At 47.4% G+C, this 20,064-nt stretch overlaps 1 protein-coding gene across 1 annotated transcript; it reads left to right on the top strand.

Annotated features, from left to right (window-relative positions):
- Positions 1-16,445: 16,445 nt before the first annotated feature.
- On the top strand, positions 16,446-18,455 carry LOC128063946 (F-box only protein 27-like). Its single transcript, XM_052656775.1, has 5 exons — positions 16,446-16,797; positions 16,980-17,091; positions 17,174-17,269; positions 17,527-17,662; positions 18,312-18,455. Exons 1-5 carry the CDS (start codon positions 16,446-16,448, stop codon positions 18,453-18,455), a joined length of 840 nt encoding a protein of 279 aa, XP_052512735.1.
- Positions 18,456-20,064: the final 1,609 nt, after the last annotated feature.

Genomic DNA, 20,064 nt, shown 5'->3' with positions numbered 1-20,064 from the left:
GCCGCTGAGTAACTAAGCCCGTGGACCACTACTGAGCCCGAGTGCTGCAATTACTGAAGCCTGCGTGCCTAGAACCCATGCTTCTTTACAAGAGAAGCCACGGCAATGAGAAGCCCAAGCACCGCAGTGAAGACTAGCCCCAGCTTGCCACAACTGGAGAAAGCCAGAGTACAGCAATGAAGACCCAAAGCAATAAAAACAGTTAATTTTTTTTAAATAGAAATGGAATACCTAGATAATGAAACCTACCTCCACGGAGAATTCTTTAAATGTTAATAAAATGTCCCAAAGTATATATGTATAGTGGAAAGCTGAAATAAAAGGAGAGAAATTCATGAGTAAAAGAATACATATTTCAATATGCAAATGATACCTAAACTTGATTCCAGTAAGATTCAGCTACTCAAAGTGCGGTCCATGAAGGACAGCCATCAGCACCCCTTGGGAATTTGTTACAAATACAGACCTCATTCAGAGTCAGATTTTAAAACCTCCGCAGGGTATGTGAAAAATCCCCAGGGTATACAGACTTCTTGTGTGGGTGTGCTCAGTTGCTCAGTCGTGTCCAACTCTTTGTGACCCCATGGACTGTAGCCCACAAGGCTCCTCTGTCCACAGGGATTCTCCAGGCAAGAATACTGGAGTGGGCTCCATAACCTGCACTTGCCAAGTGGCGCTAGTGGTAAAGAACCTGCCTGCCAGTGCAGGAGATGTAAAAGACATGGGTTCGATCCCTGAGTGAGGAAGATCCCCTGGAGGAAGAAATGGCAACCTACTCCAGTGTTCTTGCCTGGAGAATCTGGTAAGAACCCATAGACAGAGGAGCCTGGAGAGCTACAGTCCACAGGGTCCCAAAGAGTTGGACATGACTGAAGCAGCTGAGCACGCAGGGCAGGCAAGGCTTCATAACACCCACAGCTGGCACTACCTAGATGAAGAGATTTTGCCCTTTTCTGAACTGGAGCATAATAACTAGTTAAGTGCTAACAATACCAAAAATATTCTTCCATTTGACCCAGTAGCTGAACTCCTGGACCTTTCAGGGTCTATTTACACTCTCTACATTTACAGACAAACTGGAATTAGGTTCTAGGCTCAGCTTAACAGGCTTTCCTCCTGCAAGAAAACACCCAGGACATTGACTAAAAGGAGGAAGAATCCAGGGCAGTTCTCCCTTAAGGGGTGCTGGCCTGTATTGTGACACCAAAATGCACCCATAATTTCCCCAAAGGCCCCTGGAGTGCTGTGTACACCCTCTTCTCCTGGGAGTTATTATGCTCTGATCTTTACCTTCCAGGCAGCAGGCTCCTCCAATTATTTTTTTCTTTTTAACTGGAGTACATCATGGAGTGTAATTCCAGGAATTAACAGAGATGGTGTCTGAGGAAGAAGCTGAAGAATGGAAACAGACTTGTCAGTTTCTGCCCTTTTATGCTACTTGAAACTTTTAGACTGTTTTTCAAACCACTTTTTGAACTCATGTGTGCACATGTGCTAAGTTGCTGGGACCCTCTGGACAATAGCCCACCAGGCTCCTCTGTCCATGGGATTCTCCAGGCAAGAATACTGGAGTGGGTTGCTGAGCCCTCCTCCAGGGGATCTTCCCGACCCAGGGATCAAACCCACAACTCTTAAGTCTCCTGCATTGGCAGGCGGATTCTTTACCACTAGTGCCACCTGGGAAGCCCAAACTCATGATTGGGTCCTAATTGATTTTCATAATCTCATTATCAAACAGAGTCCCACAGTTTAAACATTACATCAAAAAATAATGTATTGCTATGGGCAGAAGGGTGTGATTTCTAAGATTTGCTTCAAATTGCCTGGGAGAGCGAGTGGGTGGGAGTAGAGATGAAACGGGATTAGTTAGGAGTTAACTGTTAGAGCTGGGTGTTCCTTCCACTCTTCCACTTTGGGAAAAACTGCATTGAGAAATGTACACATTGAGAAGAAATGTGCCCTGCATTACAGTCAGTCCACCTCTTGAAATTCAAGGTTTCCCTGCACAGACTGCTATGGCCCCCTTTCCCTTTCCTACTCTATTTCCCACGGCATGGATCACCTTCCAACACAGATGTCATTCACATTCCACGGCTACTGCTCATCACGGCCCACATGAATCGCAGTCTGACTTAACGATTACTCCATAATGAGACAGTTTTTCTACAATTGTGAAGATCTTGGGGAGCTGACAGGAGATTTCCCGAAAATATCTAATTTGCTTATTCGATCTCCTGCTCACCACATCGCTCTCCCTTAGAAGGTAAGTTCCACGTGGGCAAAAATCCATGATGGTTTTACTTGCTGATACTTAAAATTAAATATGTAGCTTGCATTTCATTTTTCTTGGATAGAGTTGGTACAGAGGTTAAAAGCAAGAATTCTAGAGCCTGCCAGGCTAGGTTCAAATCCCAGCTCTGTCACTTACTAGCTGTGTGACCTTGGTCAGGTCACTTGGCCTGTTTTCAACCTGTGAAGTGGAGACATAGCCCCTATCTTAGTGGGTTGCTCCTGTCGTCGTTCAGTAGCTAAGTCGTGTCCAGCTCTTTGCAGCCCCATGAACTGCAGCACGATGGGCTTCCCTGTCCTTCACTGTCTCCTGGAATTTGCTCAAACTCATGTCCATTGAGTCAGTGATGCTCCTCTGACTGGTAGTAAAAGGCTCCGTGAAGGTTGGCTGGGTTTATTACAGGTTACAGCACTCTGTTAGGGAGTCAAATAGAAGTGCACTTGGGAGACTTCCCTGGTGGTCCAGTGGCTAAGATTCCACATTCCCGACGCAGGGGGCCTGGGTTTGATCCTTGGTCAGGGAACTAAATCCCACATGCCACAACTAAAGATTCCCCAAAAAAGGCTGAAGACTTGGAGTGCTGCAACTAAGACCTAGCACAGCCTAATACATAAATAAATATTAAAAATTAAAAAGGAAAAAAGAGCATTTGGCTCCTGTTGCAGGCTGTTTTCTCCTGTGCAGTGATCTCTGGAATAGTGATGTTGGATCCTTTAAGGTGATGAGAATTGTTACAGGAGCTAAAGGATATGAGGCCTCCCACCCAGATGGCTGACTGAATAACAGCAACTGTTCAGCACAAACTGAACTCAGAGCCTGGTTAGGGACACTCCAAGAGGTCACTGATGAGGATGGCCGGTGACAAGACTGAATACTTCCGCCAACCTCTCCCTCTTCTGAGGTTTTGGCTCAGTTGAGTAGCTACCTCCAAGGTCCCAATACAGCCCAAAATAGAGAGGGTTTCTGGAGATCACTGGAGGTGGAGATGGGAGGGAAGGGCTAGTAAGTCGAGGCAGAGGGAGGAGGAGCAGGCCAGTGAGAAGGGAAGGGTGGGCAGAGAATATGAAGTAGGGAAGAGAGTGGGGGTTGTGCTGGGTATTAAGAAGGGAGGGCCTGGGGAATAAAAAGTGGGCGCCTGAAGCTAGGTGAAAGCTTGCAGAGCAATGCCTGAGATGCAAGGTAGGACTCGGGGGGGCTGCAGAGTCCCAAGGGGTTGGCTGCGGGGGCTGTGCTGCACGCGGAGGAGAGGGACAGCAGGGGTCTGCTGGCGAGGGCGGATGCAAAGTCCGGGGTCTTGAGGACGGGGCTGGGGGTGGTGAGGATGGAGAAACAGCTGATGGGATTTAGGGCTGACAGTCTCGGGGTATGACTGACAGGGGTGGGGCTGGCGGAGGTTTCAGGCCCCCGAAACACTGAAGTATGACCCTGGTTTTCCCGCAGTGGTAGCCCAGCCTGGTAAAACGAAAATGGATAGCTCGGCCTCCGGGGGGTGCCACCCCGCCTGGGTCTCGCCTCCAGATCCCAAACCCAGTGAGGGAGTGGATGTGGACCAACTGCCAAACGAGCTGCCCCAGGAGGTGCTGAGCTACCTGCCCCCAAGCACGCTGCTCCGGCACTGCCGCCCGGTGTGCCGGCGCTGGCGAGACGTGGTGGACGGCTGGGACCTGTGGCGGAGCATCCTGCCCTGGAAACACCCCGACCCGTGGCCCGTCATCCGCACCTGCCTGCCCCCTGCTGACGCCCCCGGGCCCTGCATCCTGGGCCGCTTCTGCGAGCGCAGACCCATAGGACGCAAGCTCCTCCGGCCAGAACCCTCGTGGCCTAGGTGGGGAGCCCAGGAAACGGGTCCTCAAGGATGCGGATGGGAGGGTCTTGAGAGGTGTAGCCTCATGGGAAACCTATGGGACTTCTCCGTGGGCTGGAGGGCTGGTTGGGAACTTGGTCACAAATCTCTCTTTTTTTTTTTTAACTTTGTTTATTTTGTAGGTATAGCCGATTAACAATGTTGTGATAGTTTCAGGGGACCAGCGAAGGGACTAAGCCATACATATCCGTGTATCCATCCCCCTCCCAAACCCCCTCCCATCCAGGCTGCCACATATTGAGCAGAGTTCCATACAATCAGGCCTTGTTGGTTATTCATTTTAAATATAGCAGTGTATACATGCCCACCTCAAACTCCCTAACTATCTCTTCCCGCCCCCCACCCCCATCACACACCTTTTTTATTTTACACAAGACCTCCAGAAATCCATGGTTCAGCAAAGTTGGGACCCCCTGGCAATAGAGGGTCATGCCTAGGGCCCCATCACAGATGAGCTTCCAGGGTGCCTACCAGTGAATATCCCTATTCCCCAAGGGCCAGGACAATGGTGAGCTCTTGTTATGGGTTCTCATTGATTTACGTTCTGCTTTCTTAGGTGGTGTCATAAAAAGAAGCAAGTGTTGGACCTGGAGGAGGAGGGTCTGTGGCCGGAACTCCTGGATAGTGGATAGATAGAGATTTGTGTCTCTGACTGATGAGTGTGACAAAAACAGCTTTAAAAACAAGGCTGACCTTGGCATGGGTGACAAGGCGTGTAGGCCTCCCGACAACCTCTTAGATTAAGCAGGAAGGGAAATTACTTCACCACCATCAGACCTTTACTACTTAGCCGTGTCCACTCCCTGAACCCTTGCCTAATCCCCAAAACGGACCTGGATGGGAAGATGCCCAATTGGATCCTATACAGAGGACTTGGTTTAGGAGCAGGCAAGATAGAGTTGGCTAAGAGATCAGATTCTGGAGCTAGACCTCCCACACTCAAACAGTGGCTTCCTGGCTTTGTGGCCTTGGGCAAGTCGCAGGGTGCAAACAGGGTTCCATGTCAGCCACAGAGCCAGCGCTTTGAAGTGTGACCTGTTTCATCACCCTTCATGATCCTTGATCCTGTGGGTTAATGTGTGTTTTGAAATCTCAAATTGAGTAGTTCAGAAAGAGGAGATGACTTCCCCTAGTGGCAAAGCAGAACCTGGCATTAGGCTCATGCCTGTCTGACTCCAGAGCTTGTGCTCTGTATGATGGTTTTGAAACCATGATGGTCCATGAGCACCTCCCATGGGATACCTGACTCAGACAATTTCAAGGGAGGCAAATTCCAAACCTCTACACCTTTGTTCTCTGTTTTAAACAACTCAGCTACAGATCACATCTATGGTGGGAGCATCATATAGTTATTCTTCCCAATTGCTATCTCATAATCCTCCAGTTTTACAGAAAAAGAAAGCTCCTTATTGTCTTATATGGTCCCTAGATGTAAAGACTACTTGAGAGATAGGCAGAGTGACCAGCTGAAATTTTGGCCTTACCAAATTTCCTTTTTTTTTTTTTAAATTGCCCATTCTGTGCACAGCTGGATGATGAAGGTTGGGGATTTAGGAAACTCAAGGGCTTTTGTTTTTTTGGCTGCATGGGGTCTTAGTTTCCAGCATGTGGGATCTTTGACCTTGCAATATGTGAACCCTCAGCCATGACACGTGGGATCTAGTTCCCTGATCAGGGATCGAACCCAAGGCCCCTACATTGGGAGTGCAGAGTCTTAACCACTACCACCAGGGAAGTCTTGTGCTTATTTCATTTTTTCACTTTTTAAGTTTTTTGGCCATGCCGCACCAAAATATAAATACCTTAGTTCCCCAACCAGGAATGGAATCCATGCCTCCTGCATTGGAATCATGGAGTCCTAACCACAAGACCACCAGGGAAGTCCCCCAAACTTACTTTCAATCAAGGCACCATAAACTGCCCTCTCTGCAAATCCATCTCAATAGAAGATGTATTTACAGTCAACTTCTGTTTTTAATTCTTTATCAAACAATTATAGCATATTTGTATGGCTTTGTGCAATGGTGTACCAGTTGATTGTGATAATCAGTAACTCCTTTGGAGAAGGCAATGGCAACCCACTCCAGTACTCTTGCCTGGAAAATCCCATGGGCGGAGGAGCCTGGTGGCCTGCAGTCCATGGGGTCGCTAAGAGTTGGACACAACTGAGCACCTTCACTTTCACTTTTCACTTTCCACTTTCATGCATTGGAGAAGGAAATGGCAACCCACTCCAGTGTTCTTGCCTGGAGAATCCCAGGGACAGGGGAGCCTGGTGGGCTGCCGTCTATGGGGTCACACAGAGTCTGACACGACTGAAGTGACTTAGCAGTAGCAGCCTCAGTTTTGCCGTACATCACCCAGAAACCCTGAAAACTGCCAATGCCTGGGTCACACTCCATACCAAGTAAACAGGAGTGTCTAGGATGAGAGAGCCAGGTGTCAAGATCTTTGAAGTTTAGAGCCTACTACAAGGTTAGAGGTCACAATGTCAAGAGCACTTCTCAACTGCGAGGTAGGGGGATTCTCAAAGCCACCCTCAGCCTCAGTAATTGACTAGAAAGACATAGACTTGAATGAAAACTCTATACCATTAGTTTATTAAAGGGAAAAAAGTACAGATAAAATTAGCCAAGGGGACGATCACAGGGCAGCATCCAGGAGAAGTAGCCAACACCAGACTTCCATTGCTCTCTCCTGCCCGTGGAGTCAGGATGTACAATTGCCCTGGCCTCCATGGATAACAGTATACAGAGAGTAATGCCAACCAGGGAAGCTCGCCTGAGTTTATAGGGGTGTTATCATATGTTTAATCTCAGTCTCCAGGTCAACTCATATTGCCTGAAGCCTCTAAGTCACATTGCTGGTCTTTCTGGAGTGACCAGCCCCCATTATAGACTATCCATGTGGACATGGCCAGCACTCGACAATGACATTGGCAGGCTGTCCCCAGGCAAACAAGGTTACTCCTGTCAGACGTAAAATCCCAAGGGTCCAGAGATTACATCCCAGAAGCAGAGAGCAAAGACCTTACGTTGGGACCTGCCTATGGGAGGAGGTGCTTCCCAGGTGGCTCAGTGGTAGAGAATCCGCCTGCCGATGCCAGAGACTCAGGTTCCACCCCTGCGTCAGGAAGATCCCCTGGTAAAGGGGATGGCAACCCACTCCAGTATTCTTGCCTGAGAAATCCCATGGATAGAGGAGCCTGGCGGGCTACAGTCCATGAGGTCGCAAAAAAAAAGAGTCAAGACATGACTTAGCAACTGAACAACTGAGTGGGTGGAGGTACCTCGAAGCCCATGACTCCAATTCATTACTTGAAATGAATGTGCGTGAAGACCAGCTGGCTGCTTTTTTTTGTTTTTTGTTTTTTTTGTTTTTTTTTTAATGGGCTCACTGTGGGATCTTAGTTCCCTCTTCAGAGATCAAACCCATTCCTGTTGAATTGGGAGCATGGGGTCTGGACTGCCAGGAAAGTCCCTGGGGGAACTTATTTAATCCAATTCATTGGGATTTGTTGGGTATAGGCAAGATCCAAGCTGCCAAGGAACCCTGATGGTGCTTGGCCTGGGGACCACATTTTGGATTTGCATACATGCAGAGGCCATATATATGACATCCAAAAAGATGAAGCAGCAAGTCCAGACTTCAAGGTCTCCCTTCTCGCATAGGTGGGACCAGCCAACGTGGCTCTGACAATTTGTATCATCTCATTGTCCAACTTCTAAATGCCAACCAGTCCATCCTGGGTCATTTCTATTTTATGCCTGTTCCCATCAGCAGTGGACAGTGTCTCCTAGGTGGTGAGTCTCTGACAGGGGTGAGGGGAAAGGATGGTGGAGTTTCTGATGAACTAATGTTGCATAACAAATTGCCCCCAAATTTAGTGGCTCAGTATCAACAGCAGTCATTTTATCTCCTCTCACAGTTTCTATGAGGAGGGCTCTGCTGGGAGTTTCTGGCTCTGGTCCCTCATGTAGTTCCCTTCAGACACTGGCTGGAGCTAAAGGGCAGGGTGGGCTGTGAACGTGTACACAGCAGCTGGTGGCTGGCCAAGCAGCTCTTGGTTTAGTCTCAGAGCTTGGCCTTGGGCTCTCCCTGTTTGCTCTAGCTGGGGCTTCCTCACAGCATGGCGGCTTCGGGGCAGGCAGCTGCTTCCTGGCGGCTCAGGGCTCCACCATGAGGCTGCTGGAGAAACCAGCAGAAGCTGCATTGCCTCTGTGACCCCCACCATGGAAATCACTTGCTGAAAGTCACTCAGCATCACTCCCCCACACTCTTGGTTACAATGAATCAACCCGCCCAGATTCAAGGGGGTGGGAATTAGACCCCACCCCTGGGTAAGGAGTGGCATGATTCTAGAAGGATGCAGAACTGGAGACATTGTGGCAGCCATCTGTGGAAAATATCGCCTGCCAGAAGGCCCACAGCTCAGCTTCTGAAGGCTCAAGGAGAATTATTTTTTCCTTTCTGTAGGTCAGCCGTGTGCTTTCCAACTTCGGTGTGTGCCTTGGGGTCCGCTGGTTAGGACTCCATGATTTCACTCCAGTGTCAAGAGGCAGGTCCATCTGTCGTAGTCCAGGGCTGACCTTAAAGACTACCCTACCTGACCGTACCTTCCAGGCGCTGGGACCACAGGCCGGGCCATCTCAGTAATCAGTCACTTGTAGGTCCCTGGCCTTCTGGGAGCTCCTGGGTCCATTCGAGGGTCTGGATTCTTCTGCATGTGCTGAGTGGTGATAGTTATGAGCGGAATGTCTGACCCAGCAGTGACTAGGATGGGAGTGGAGGCAGGTGTCTAAGTCCTTGACCCTTCTGCACCAGCCATCCATGAATTTGGCATAGAGCCTAGAGGAATCGTTAGCATCACTTCTGAAGCCAAGACTGTGCTTAGCCTCTCAGTCATGTCCAACTCTTTGCGACCCCATGGACTGTAGCCCACCAGGCTCCTCTGTCCATGGGGATTCTCCAGGCAAGAATACTGGAGTGGGTTGCCATGCCCTCCTCCAGGGGATCTTCCCAACCTGGGGATCAAACCCAGGTCTCCTGCATTGCAAGTGGATTCTTTTCCATCTGAGCCACCGGGGAAGACAAGACTGCCAGGTTTCAAATTCCAACTGTGACCAACTAGATACTGCATATCTACCCCATCCCTCCAGCCCCACTTCCCATTTCCAACTACTATCCTGGGAAGGTACACACTTCGGGTTACTTTCTCCTTTTTCTACCTATGCTTGTCCCACAATTATCATACAGCATTGTTCTGTTTTTAAGTCACGTGGAAATATTGTACTCACCAACCCACGACTTCATGTTTACCCTGAGGACCTGCTTTTGAATTAGTCCATATTATTGCCTAGAGATCTTGCCCTTTCGTGTGTCAGTATTTAACTCTTTTTTCAGTGCCCTTCTATAACGTTTCATACATTTTTTAATAGAATATTGCATATCTTTTGTTAGATTTGTTCTGAGCTACTTCAGGCTTTTGTAAATGGACTTTAAAATTTTTACTTGTCTATATTTATTCTTGGTTGTGCTGGACCTTCATTGCCGCGTACGGGTTTTCTCTACTTGCGGCGAGCAGAGACTGCTCAGTGCTCAGTCTTCTCGCTGTGGCGGCTTCTCTTGTTGCAGATCACAAGCTCTGCAGCGCTTGGGCTTCGGTAGTTGTGGAACATGGGCTTTGTTGCCCCAAGGCATGTGGGATCTTCCCAGACATGGGATAGAACCCGTGTCCCCTGCATTGGCAAGTGGATTCTTAACCACTGGACTACCAGGGAAGTCCCTAAAATTTGTTTAACAAAATAATTCTTAATTATCAAAACTACCATCTTTACCTTTTCTACATTCAGTAATATTAAGTGTGGGCTTCCCACAGGGTTGCACAGAGTCAAACACGACTGAAGCAACTTAGCATGCACGAAAAGTTAAGTATATTTGCATTGTGGTGGGGCCAATTTCCAGAACACTTTTCATCTTGTAAAACTGAAACTTTTTACTCATTAATCAACAATTCTCCATTCTCTCACCTCACCCCCCAGCAACCACCATTCCACTTGGTCTCTATGAATTTCCCTACTCCAGGGACCTTGTCTAAGTGGCATCATACATTTTTTTGTCTTTTTGTGTCTGGCTTATTTCTCTAGAGTAATGTCCTCAAAGTTCATGTAGTAGCATGTATCAGAATTTCTTTTTTAAGGCTGAATAACATTCAAGCCTTAAAAATACCACATTCTGCTTATCCAGTCATCTGTCAAGGAACATGTGGGTTTCTTCCACCTATGGCTGTTGTGAATATTTCTATAAACATGGGTGTACAAATATCTCTTCAAGACTCTGCTTTCAGTTCTTTTGGGTATTTATCCAGAAGTGGAATTGCTGGATCATTTATGGAATTATTTTTTTTTTAACTTTGAGCTTTCACACACACACACAAAAGGAGAGAACATAGCATAATAAAACCTCATATCCTCATCACCCGGATTCAATAGTTATCAAGCTCACTTCTTGTTTTATGTTTTAAGTTTGTATTGAAATTATAAGGTAGGCACAAAAAAGTGCAATCTAAGCCCATCTGTAACCAGCTAATGACTAAGAAATCAGACATGGCCTCTTGTGCCACCAGGGTTGTGTCACATTTTAGTTGCCTCTTGTGGGATCCTTGCTGGGTCATGCTGGATCTTTCTTTGCACCTCTCAAGCTGTGGTGTGCAGGCTCCAGAGCTCATGGGCTCTGGAGCTGTGATGCAGGCTTAGTGGCACCTCAGCATGCGGGGTCTTAGTTCCCTTACCAGGGATCAAATCCAGGTCCCCTGGATTACAAGGCAGATTCTTAACCAGTGGACCACCAGGGAAGTCCCTTATGCTTAATTTTTTTCCCTTCCTGTTTCAAATATAAATTTTATTTCATCATTTTCCTCTTTCGAATATTATTATTTCAATAGAAAGCACTAGGTGATCAAATATCTGGCCCCTGATGCCAGGGTGGTTGCTCACCTACCCTGAATTCATCATGTTCTTTGATGCCAGTCCTAAGAGCCCAGTTTCGCCCTTCCTTTCAGGGGGTTAAGCTAGAGAATATTTCACAAGGACTGATAGTCGATTCTAGGTTGTCCGATAGGACTTATGCCAATTTCACCCTGTATGTGCCTTAGGCATGGCCTTTATAGAGAACAGTAGATAAAATCAATAGTTTCAGGTCAATTAGACATCCTTATCTAATTGGAGTTTTGAATATACACTGTGGTGTGCAAGACTTTATTACTCTATAAATGATATAGAATAAAATCAACAGAGCCAACAACAATAACAAAATCAGAAGCGGTGTTTAAGCCAACTGAACCATTTACCAAAGATTTCATTTACATTAAAAAATGCGTCCTTTGAAGGACTTTTTACTTTGTATGTGAGTCATTAGATGTTTATATTAGAGGACTCATCTGATGTGAAAATACAACATTGTCTGAATTATCATATAAGTTTCTCCCTGCAAAGTAGTTTTAAAAATCAAGAGCCATTTGGCTTTGCAACATCAGCTTTTCATCATAGAAACTTCAGAATAGTATAAATTAATTGAATGTAGTAAACAAACATGGGGCTATACACTAATGGGAATACTTTAATAGCTTATAGGAGCAGCTGAAAAGTCAGTGATGAGAATTACAAGGGGCTTCTATTAGCCTTATTGATTGATGAATTTGATGACAAAATCCAGTGATTGGTTAAATTGCCCCCCAGTAGTTATTGCCCTCAGTAGTGATAATGTTACTAAAGAGTTTAATAACTTTTAATTTTGATTGCAAGACAGACATTTGGTAACAGAACATTTAAACTGGTACAATGTGTCTCTCAGGTGTGGCCAAGGCTCTTCAGTCAGCTGTCTGCTACTGTTGTCATTTTCTTCTCTTCTGAGCTTGGTGATGCTTGTCTTCAGTTCAGTTCAGTTCAGTTCAGTCACTCAGTCATGTCCGACTCCTTGTGACCTCATGAATCACAGCACGCCAGGCCTCCCTGTCCATCACCATCTCCCAGAGTTCACTCAAACTCACATCCATCGAGTCGGTGATGCCATCCAGCCATCTCATCCTCTGTCGTCCCCTTCTCCTCCTGCCCCCAATCCCTCCAAGCATCAGAGTCTTTTCCAATGAGTCAACTCTTTGCATGAGATGGCCAAAGTACTGGAGTTTCAGTTTTAGCATCATTCCTTCCAAAGTACACCCAGGGCTGATCTCCTTTAAAAGGGACTGGTTGGATCTCCTTGCAGTCCAAGGGACTCTCAAGAGTCTTCTCCAACACCACAGTTCAAAAGCATCAATTCTTTGGCACTCAGCCTTCTTCACAGTCCAACTCTCACATCCATACATGACCACAGGAAAAACCATAGCCTTGACTAGACAGACCTTTGTTGGCAAAGTAATGTCTTTGCTTTTCAATATGCTATCTAGGTTGGTCATAACTTTTCTTCCAAGGCGTAAGCATCTTTTAATTTCATGGCTGCAATAGTTTAAATTAAATGCTAGAAATAGCCATCAGAGTCCATTCAGGTGGAGAATGAGAGATGTGAATCCATGAATTAATGTCTCTCAGTTTGTCAGTGCATGGGGTAGGTAATAATATCTGATAAGTTTCTTTCTATGGTGGCTGAAAAGAATCATTTTTTAATGTCCTTGCCAATAAGCAAAATCTCTGGATTGTAATCTATGATCCTCCCCATCTCCTGGGAGCTCTTTGTAAAAGTAGTTCCCAATTTTTTAAAAGTATCTCAATAATGTAATGTGTTTCCTTTGAGCCATCTTGGGTGAAAATTTTCAAAACATTGTTTTCCCCATAAAACTGCTTTCTCAGATGTCCAATGTACATGATGAAGTATTAGCAATTGGGTTTCAATAGACATTAATGTTTGGTTTGGTTTGGTTTTATTAGAGCTAAACCATACTTGTGTGCTGGGGTCAAAATTCCTCCTTTTTGTTGCTGTATCTGTTTCTCTTCATTAGTAGCAATTTCTTGAACCCATAGGAAAAAACCTTTTATTGGGTTAGCAGGGTTAATGGAGAAAAGTGGACATTTTCCCAGCTGGACAGAATAAATATTTAAAGCTGCCTGTTTGGCTGCAGCATCAGCAAGTGATTCCTTTTAGCTTCCATAGTCTCAGATTTGGAATGCCCTGGTATTTTAATAATTGATAGCTGCTTTGGCAATTGTAAAGTAGCTATATAGCAATTAATAACTTGTCAGTCAACTATCTAATTTTTTTTTGTAGGTTGCCCTGAAGATGTTAAAAACTTTATTGTTGGGATTTCTCTGGTGATCCAGTGGCTAAGACTCCACATGCTGGGTTCGACCCCTGGTCAGGGAACTAGATCCCACATACAGCAATGAAGATCGAAAATCCCAATTGTCAAAACCTAGATTAGTCAGTCAGTCAGTTCAGTTGCTCAGTCATGTCCGACTCCTTGCGATCCCATGAATCGCAGCACGCCAGGCCTCCCTGTCCATCACCATATCCCAGAATTCACTCAGACTCAAGTCCATCGAGTTGGTGATGCCATCCAGCCATCTCATCCTCTGTCGTCTTCTTTTCCTCCTGTCCCCAGTCCCTCCCAGCATCAGAGTCTTTTCCAATGAGTCAACTCTTCTCATGAGGTGGCCAAAGTAGTGGAGTTTCAGCTTCAGCATCATTCCTTCCAAAGAAATCCCAGGGCTGATCTCCTTCAGAATGGACTGGTTGGATCTCCCTGCAGTCCAAGGGACTCTCAAGAGTCTTCTCCAACACCACAGTTCAAAAGCATCAATTCTTTGGCGCTCAGCTTTCTTCACAATCCAACTCTCACATCCATACATGACCAATGGAAAAACCATAGCCTTGACTAGATGGACTTTATTGGCAAAGTAATGTCTCTGCTTTTTAATATGCTGTCTAGGTTGGTCATAACTTTTCTTCCAAGGAGTAAGAGTCTTTTAATTTCATGGCTGCAGTCACCATCTGCAGTGATTTTGGAGCCCCCAAAAATAAAGTCTAACACTGTTTCCACTGTTTCTCCATCTATTTCCCACGAAGTGATGGGACCAGATGCCATGATCTTTGTTTTCTGAATGTTGAGCTTTAAGCCAACTTTTTCACTCTCCTCTTTCACTTTCATCAAGAGGCTTTTTAGTTCCTCCTCACTTTCTGCCATAAGGGTGGTGTCATCTGCAAATCAGAGGTTATTGATATTTCTCCCAGAAATTTGAATTCCAGCTCGTGCTTCTTCCAGCCCAGAGTTTCTCATGATGTACTCTGCATATAAGTTAAATAAGCAGGGTGACAATATACAGCCTTGACGTACTCCTTTTCCTATTTGGAACCAGTCTATTGTTCCCATGTCCACAATCAAATAAATACATATTTTTAAGTACTCATTGTTTTCATGGCATTCCAAAGTTGTCAGTATAAATATTTGCTACCTGGTCTTTAATTGACAAGCTAAAAAATTACGGCAATTAATTTGGCATGTTGTGCTACTTTTGTTTCTGGTAAATAAGAGCTTTCAAATTATGTCTACTGTGGGTGTCATTGCATTTCCAGCTCAATAATGTCCCTGCTCATCCTTTATGTAGGACATATCCATAAAACTAATTATATCAGTATTATCAATAGCGGTTTCTTGTGTTAACAGGTCATTCCTGGGAGCAAGCAGTTAATCCAATCTGTTCACAAAATGCAATCTTTTTTTTCCTTGTTGTGATGCTGGAAGTTGCAAGACTAGAGTAGATCAAGCCAGAGTAGTACTGGGAATTCCCTGGCCACCCAGTGGTTAGGACTTGGTGCTTTCACTGTGGGGCATCCGGGTCTGACCCCTGGTCAGAGAACTAAGATCCTGTAAACTATACCACGTGGCCAAAAGGACAAAACAAAACAAACCCACAAAAACCAGGGTATTAAAGCAACAATACTTCACAAGAAGTCTGTTGGCTTGTAGAATTGTGTGGTGTGTTTTGAAAGTATAAAAGAGACTCGATTGACTGTGAGACATAAAGGAGACCCCATTACTACTTCTTCAGTAGCCTTCCATAAGAGAGTCGTTTCTGAAATAACCGCCACACAAAGTGAAAGTCCCTTTGCTACCAAGTCTAATTTAGTTTTGTAGCATAAAAGCAAGTCATCGACAAGCTTTTTTGTAAAAGCGTTGGACTAAGACAATGACTGCGAGGGCAAAAGACGTACGCATGGTTAAAGACCTGATAACAATGCAATCGTCAAAGAAATTCGGCTATTTCTGTGGCATACAAATTTTAAGATATTAATAATAGCTAGAAGGAAGAAGGCAATCGCAACCCACTCCAGTACTCTTGCCTGGAAACTCCCATGGACGGAGGAGCCTGGTAGGCTGCAGTCCATGGGATCGCTAAGGGTCGGGCACGACTGAGCGACTTCACTTTCACTTTCATGCATTGGAGAAGGAAATGGCAACTCGTTCCAGTGTTGTGCCTGGAGAATCCCAGGGACAGCGGAGCCTGGTGGGCTGCCGTCTATGGGGTTGCACAGAGTCAGACACGACTGGGGCGACTTAGCAGCAGCAGCAGCAGTAGCAGCAGCAGCAGCAGCAGCAGTTAGAAGCATGACTGCATCTTGGAATACTTAAAATCTGGGGAACTTCTAGAACATCTGTATTAATAAATATCCGAAAACATTGTCCATGTCACATCTGGCTCCATATTAACTCCCCTACTCTGAGTACAACCTGATGAAGGGCTTCTGGGGAATATAAGGGGCGGGGCCAGAGGGGCTGACTAGTAAATTGGTTCAAGGCCGAGGGAGGAGGGGGCCTGACAGTGAGAAGGGAGCGGAGGGGTAGAGATTGGATAGTCAGTGGGAAGGTGGGGGAGGGGGCGGGGTCTGGTGGGCGGTGCTAGTATTCGGGTGGGGCGGCCTATAAAAAGGGCAGACTTGGCGCTGGAGGCGCAGAAAACAAGGTGATCCGCTAGCCCACCAGGAGCACTGGCTGAGATGCAAGGTATGATTCTGGGGTCTGCGAGGCCACGGGTGGGTTGGATGGGGGTCGGCTGCGCTGCGCTGTGCTGTGCTGCCTATGGAGGAGAGGGTCTGCAGTAGTCAGCTGGCAAAGCGAGGGTTGAGAGTTTGGGGACTTGAGGATGGGCCTGGTGGGGGTGGTGAGGATGGAGAGGCAGCTGGCAGGGTTTGGAAATGGCACTCTTGGAGTGCAGCTGGCGGGGGCTGGCCGTCGGAGCTGCAGGTCCCTGACGTTTGGACACTGACTCTCCCGCAGCGGCAACCAAGCCTGGAGAGGAGACCATGTGTACCTCAGCCTCCACAAACTGGCCAGTCAGTGTTTGCTCTCTGAAGCCCGAACCCAAGGAGACCCCGGGCCCGAACCAACTGCCCATCGAGATGCTTCAGGAGGTGCTGAGCTACCTGCCCCCACGCATGCTGCTCCGGCACTGCCGCCCGGTGTGCCGGCGCTGGCGAGACGTGGTGGACGGCTGGGACCTGTGGCGGAGCATCCTGCCCTGGAAACACCCCGACCTGTGGCCCGTCATCCGCACCTGCCTGCCTCCTGCTGACGCCCCCGGGCCCTGCATCCTGGGCCGCTTCTGCGAGCGCAGACCCATAGGACGCAACCTCCTCCGGAACCCTCGTGGCCTAGGTGGGGAGCCCAGGAAAGAGGTCTTACTCCAGGGAGAAGGTGGGAGGGGCCAGACGCATGGGCCGCTTGGACTCCGTGAACCGGGTGGAACTGGATCCCAAGAGAAGAGCGGGAGTTTCCCCAAAGGAAACCCCCGGATGGGTTGGCAAGGAACTTGGGCACTAACTGTTTTCATTTAACAGGAGGCTTCCAGAAATGGACCGTGCTGAGCCGTGAAGATGACTGGACGGAGAAGGAAAACTTGGAGGTCATGCCGAGCGCCTATATGCAAACCAGCTTCCTGTCTTCCTACAGGTGAACGTCCCTCTTCCCCAAGGGCCAGAGCAGTTGTTGAGTACTTGCCCGGTTCTCATTGACCTTTCCCCCTCTTTCCTAGGAGGTATCACAAGAAGCAGGTGTTGGACCTGGAGAAGGAGGGTCTGTGGCGCGAACTCCTGGATAGTGGAAACATTGAGATCTGTGTCTCTGACTGGTGAGTGTCATGACGAAAACGGCCCTTCGGCTGATCACTGATCTTGGCTTCGGTGGCTGGGGAGCTTCTTTAGTGTATACTGGTTCACTGGGGATGCAGAGGGGCCAAGCTCCAACGTGACACTGATGGGAGAGGTCCTGAGGACCACAGAACTCTTTTGCCCTTGCGTGCATGAGAAGGCCATTCAGATGAAGCAGGTAGACCCCCAGCGAGATGGGAGGGCAAGTTTAACCTTCAGGTTTTCCCTTCTCCCACAGGCGAAACGACCGACAAGGAATTGACTGTATATATCAGCTAACTGTCCATCTTCTAGATGCCAGCCAGGCCATCCTGGACCATTTCTCTCCACTGCCTTTTCCCATCCGGCGTAGTAGAAACAGTGTCTCTTCTCGGGTGAGTCTCTGCAGGGGTGTGGGAAAGGACAGCAGGGCTTATGATGACCTATGGCTGTATAACAAATTGCCCTCAAATATAGTGACTTAACAACAGCACTCATTTCATCACACTTCACGGTTTCTATGAAGAGGGCTCTGCTGAGAGTTTCTGGCTCTGGTCTCTCGTGTAGTTCCCTTCAGACACCGGCTGGAGCTAAAGGGCAGGGTGGGCTGTGAGTGTGTGCACAGCAGCTGGTGGCTGGCCAGGCAGCTCTTGGTTTAGTCTCAGAGCTTGGCCTTGGGCTCTCCCTGTTTGCTCTAGCTGGGGGTTTCTCACAGCGTGGCGGCTTTGGGGCAGTCAGCTGCTTCCTGGTGGCTCAGGGCTCCATGAGGCTGCTGGAGAAACCAGCAGAAGCTGCACTGCCTCTAACCCCGTAGTGGAAGTCACTCAGCATCACTCCCACCACACTCTTGGTTACAGTGAAACCCTCCCAGATGCAAGGGGGTGGAAATTAGACTCTACCCCTGGGTGAGGAGTGGCATGATTCTAGAAGGACAGGTGGAAGTGGAGACATTGTTGCAGCCGTCTAGGGAAAATACCACCTGCCAGAAGCTCTAACTCAGCTTTTGAAGGCACACTGAGAATTAACCTCTTTTTCTGTCTACAGGCCAGCCACGTGTTCTCCAACATCAAGAAGGGTGTTCGCTTTGTGTCTTTTGAACGCCACATCTGGGACTTGGAGTTCAGAAATGAGCACTATGGAGTCTCTCTGATGAACTCCAGTGTCATCGTGCGGGTCTGTCAACCCTAATCAAGGGCTGTCCTTGAAGACTACCTGACCTTCCTTCCAGGAGCTGGGACCATTGGCTGAGCCATCTCAGTACTTGGGGACTTGTAGCTGCCTGGCCTCTGAGAACCTCATGAATCCAGTCAAAGGTTCTACTGAGCCCTGTCTTTAAATTCCGGAAGCTACAAGAAGAAAGCTCTTCCATCAGATTTATTGGCTGCTGCTACTCTAAGACAATTCCTGTTCTACTGAGTGGAGGTCCACGGTAAACCCGTGAAATGCTATAGCAAGACAAGGCTCCTCAACCTCCCCCGACACCAGGCACCTCTGGTTCAACCCACATGCCTTCTGCCCTTGTCTCCTCCTGGTTCTGCATCAGAAGTTTTATTGGTCCCATGTAGGAAGCCCTCTCCTCATGTCTGAACTAGAAGTTCATCCCCATGGCTGAGAAAATTCCAGCCCCCATTGGTGGTGAGCTTAACCTCGTGGGGTTTCAAGACTGGGACCAGGACTCAGAGCAGAAAGTCAAACTACCTCAAAAACTGTTTGGAGACAGAGGGTTCTGCCCACTCTGTGAACAATGAAGTCATTCCCCTGAGCCCAACCCTAGCCTGGATTGTATTGTATGTAAAATTACTTTGTAATTTTGAAATTCTTTTCAAATATGGGGAGGATAATTAAGGAACATCTTTCCAATCATAGGTAATACATACAATTTTGCCAAAAGTGTCTCAGCTCTTTTTTAATAGAAATACATTGTTACTGCCTTGGTGACTACTTGGTTCAGAGTAAGGAGTTGTTTCAGTTGAGGAAAAATGGTGCAGAGGAAAGTATCAAGAGAAAGTGTTCTCCAGCAGAGAGTATGGAAGAGTCAGAATCCTATTTCCCAAGCCCTAAGGCGATCATGGGGTCAAAGGTTATCAAGCAGCATTAAAAGACTTAGGCAGGTGGTGGACCTGGGCACCGTGTCACAGTGACACCACATTTGTGACATTCTGGCCACAAGGGTGAGAGAACCTTGCAACGGCAGGATCCGGCTGTCCCCACCCCAGTCCAGGGGTCATGGCTGCCCCCTCCCTGCTGCAGGATCCCTAAGGAGCTCCAGGTCTCCAGATGGAAACCAGATGAAGCCGCTGCTGCCTTTGTGTCCACCCTGAACTGTCCCCCCGACCTGCAGTAGAAGATGGGACACACCCTGAGGGGAGAGTATTTTATCAGTTTCATTCTAAGGGGAGTTGACAAGTTGAAACAGACCTAAGTGTTGTGACCACATGTAATGTGGGTCCTGAAGGAACTTGTGTGGTCCTTCCTCCTGATCTAATGAGCTCTATTGCCCTGGCATGGGTCATAGTTAGGACAATCTAGCTCTGGAGAATATTTTGGGGTCAACTGGAGGAATTTGGATATGAGGAATATGAGTCAGGCATTTACAGAAAATTAAAGGTGGAGACAATTGCCCTAAAGAAAAAGCAATCACTGGTCTAGTGGTTAAGAGTCTGCCTACCAATGCAGGGGACGTGGGTTCGATCCCTGCTCCAGGAAGATTCCACATGCAGAGAAGCAACTAAGTCCGTGGGCCACAGCTACTGAGCACATGCTCTAGAACCTGTGCTCCACAGAGAAGCCACCGTAA

Source organism: Budorcas taxicolor, chromosome 18 (genome assembly GCF_023091745.1).
Source record: "Budorcas taxicolor isolate Tak-1 chromosome 18, Takin1.1, whole genome shotgun sequence".
In the NCBI taxonomy this organism is placed as follows: domain Eukaryota; kingdom Metazoa; phylum Chordata; class Mammalia; order Artiodactyla; family Bovidae; genus Budorcas; species Budorcas taxicolor.
The sequence above is the reverse complement of the archived record's forward strand: the minus strand, read 5'-3'. Positions and strand labels throughout refer to the sequence as shown.

Excerpts from the sequence above, each read along its gene's own strand:
- LOC128063946 (XM_052656775.1), top strand. The coding sequence starts at position 16,446 with ATGTGTACCTCAGCCTCCACAAACTGGCCAGTCAGTGTTTGCTCTCTG. Across the intron at positions 17,092-17,173 it reads AGCTTCCTGTCTTCCTACAG|GAGGTATCACAAGAAGCAGG; the intron begins GTGAACGTCCCT and ends CCTCTTTCCTAG. Across the intron at positions 17,663-18,311 it reads GAAACAGTGTCTCTTCTCGG|GCCAGCCACGTGTTCTCCAA; the intron begins GTGAGTCTCTGC and ends TTCTGTCTACAG.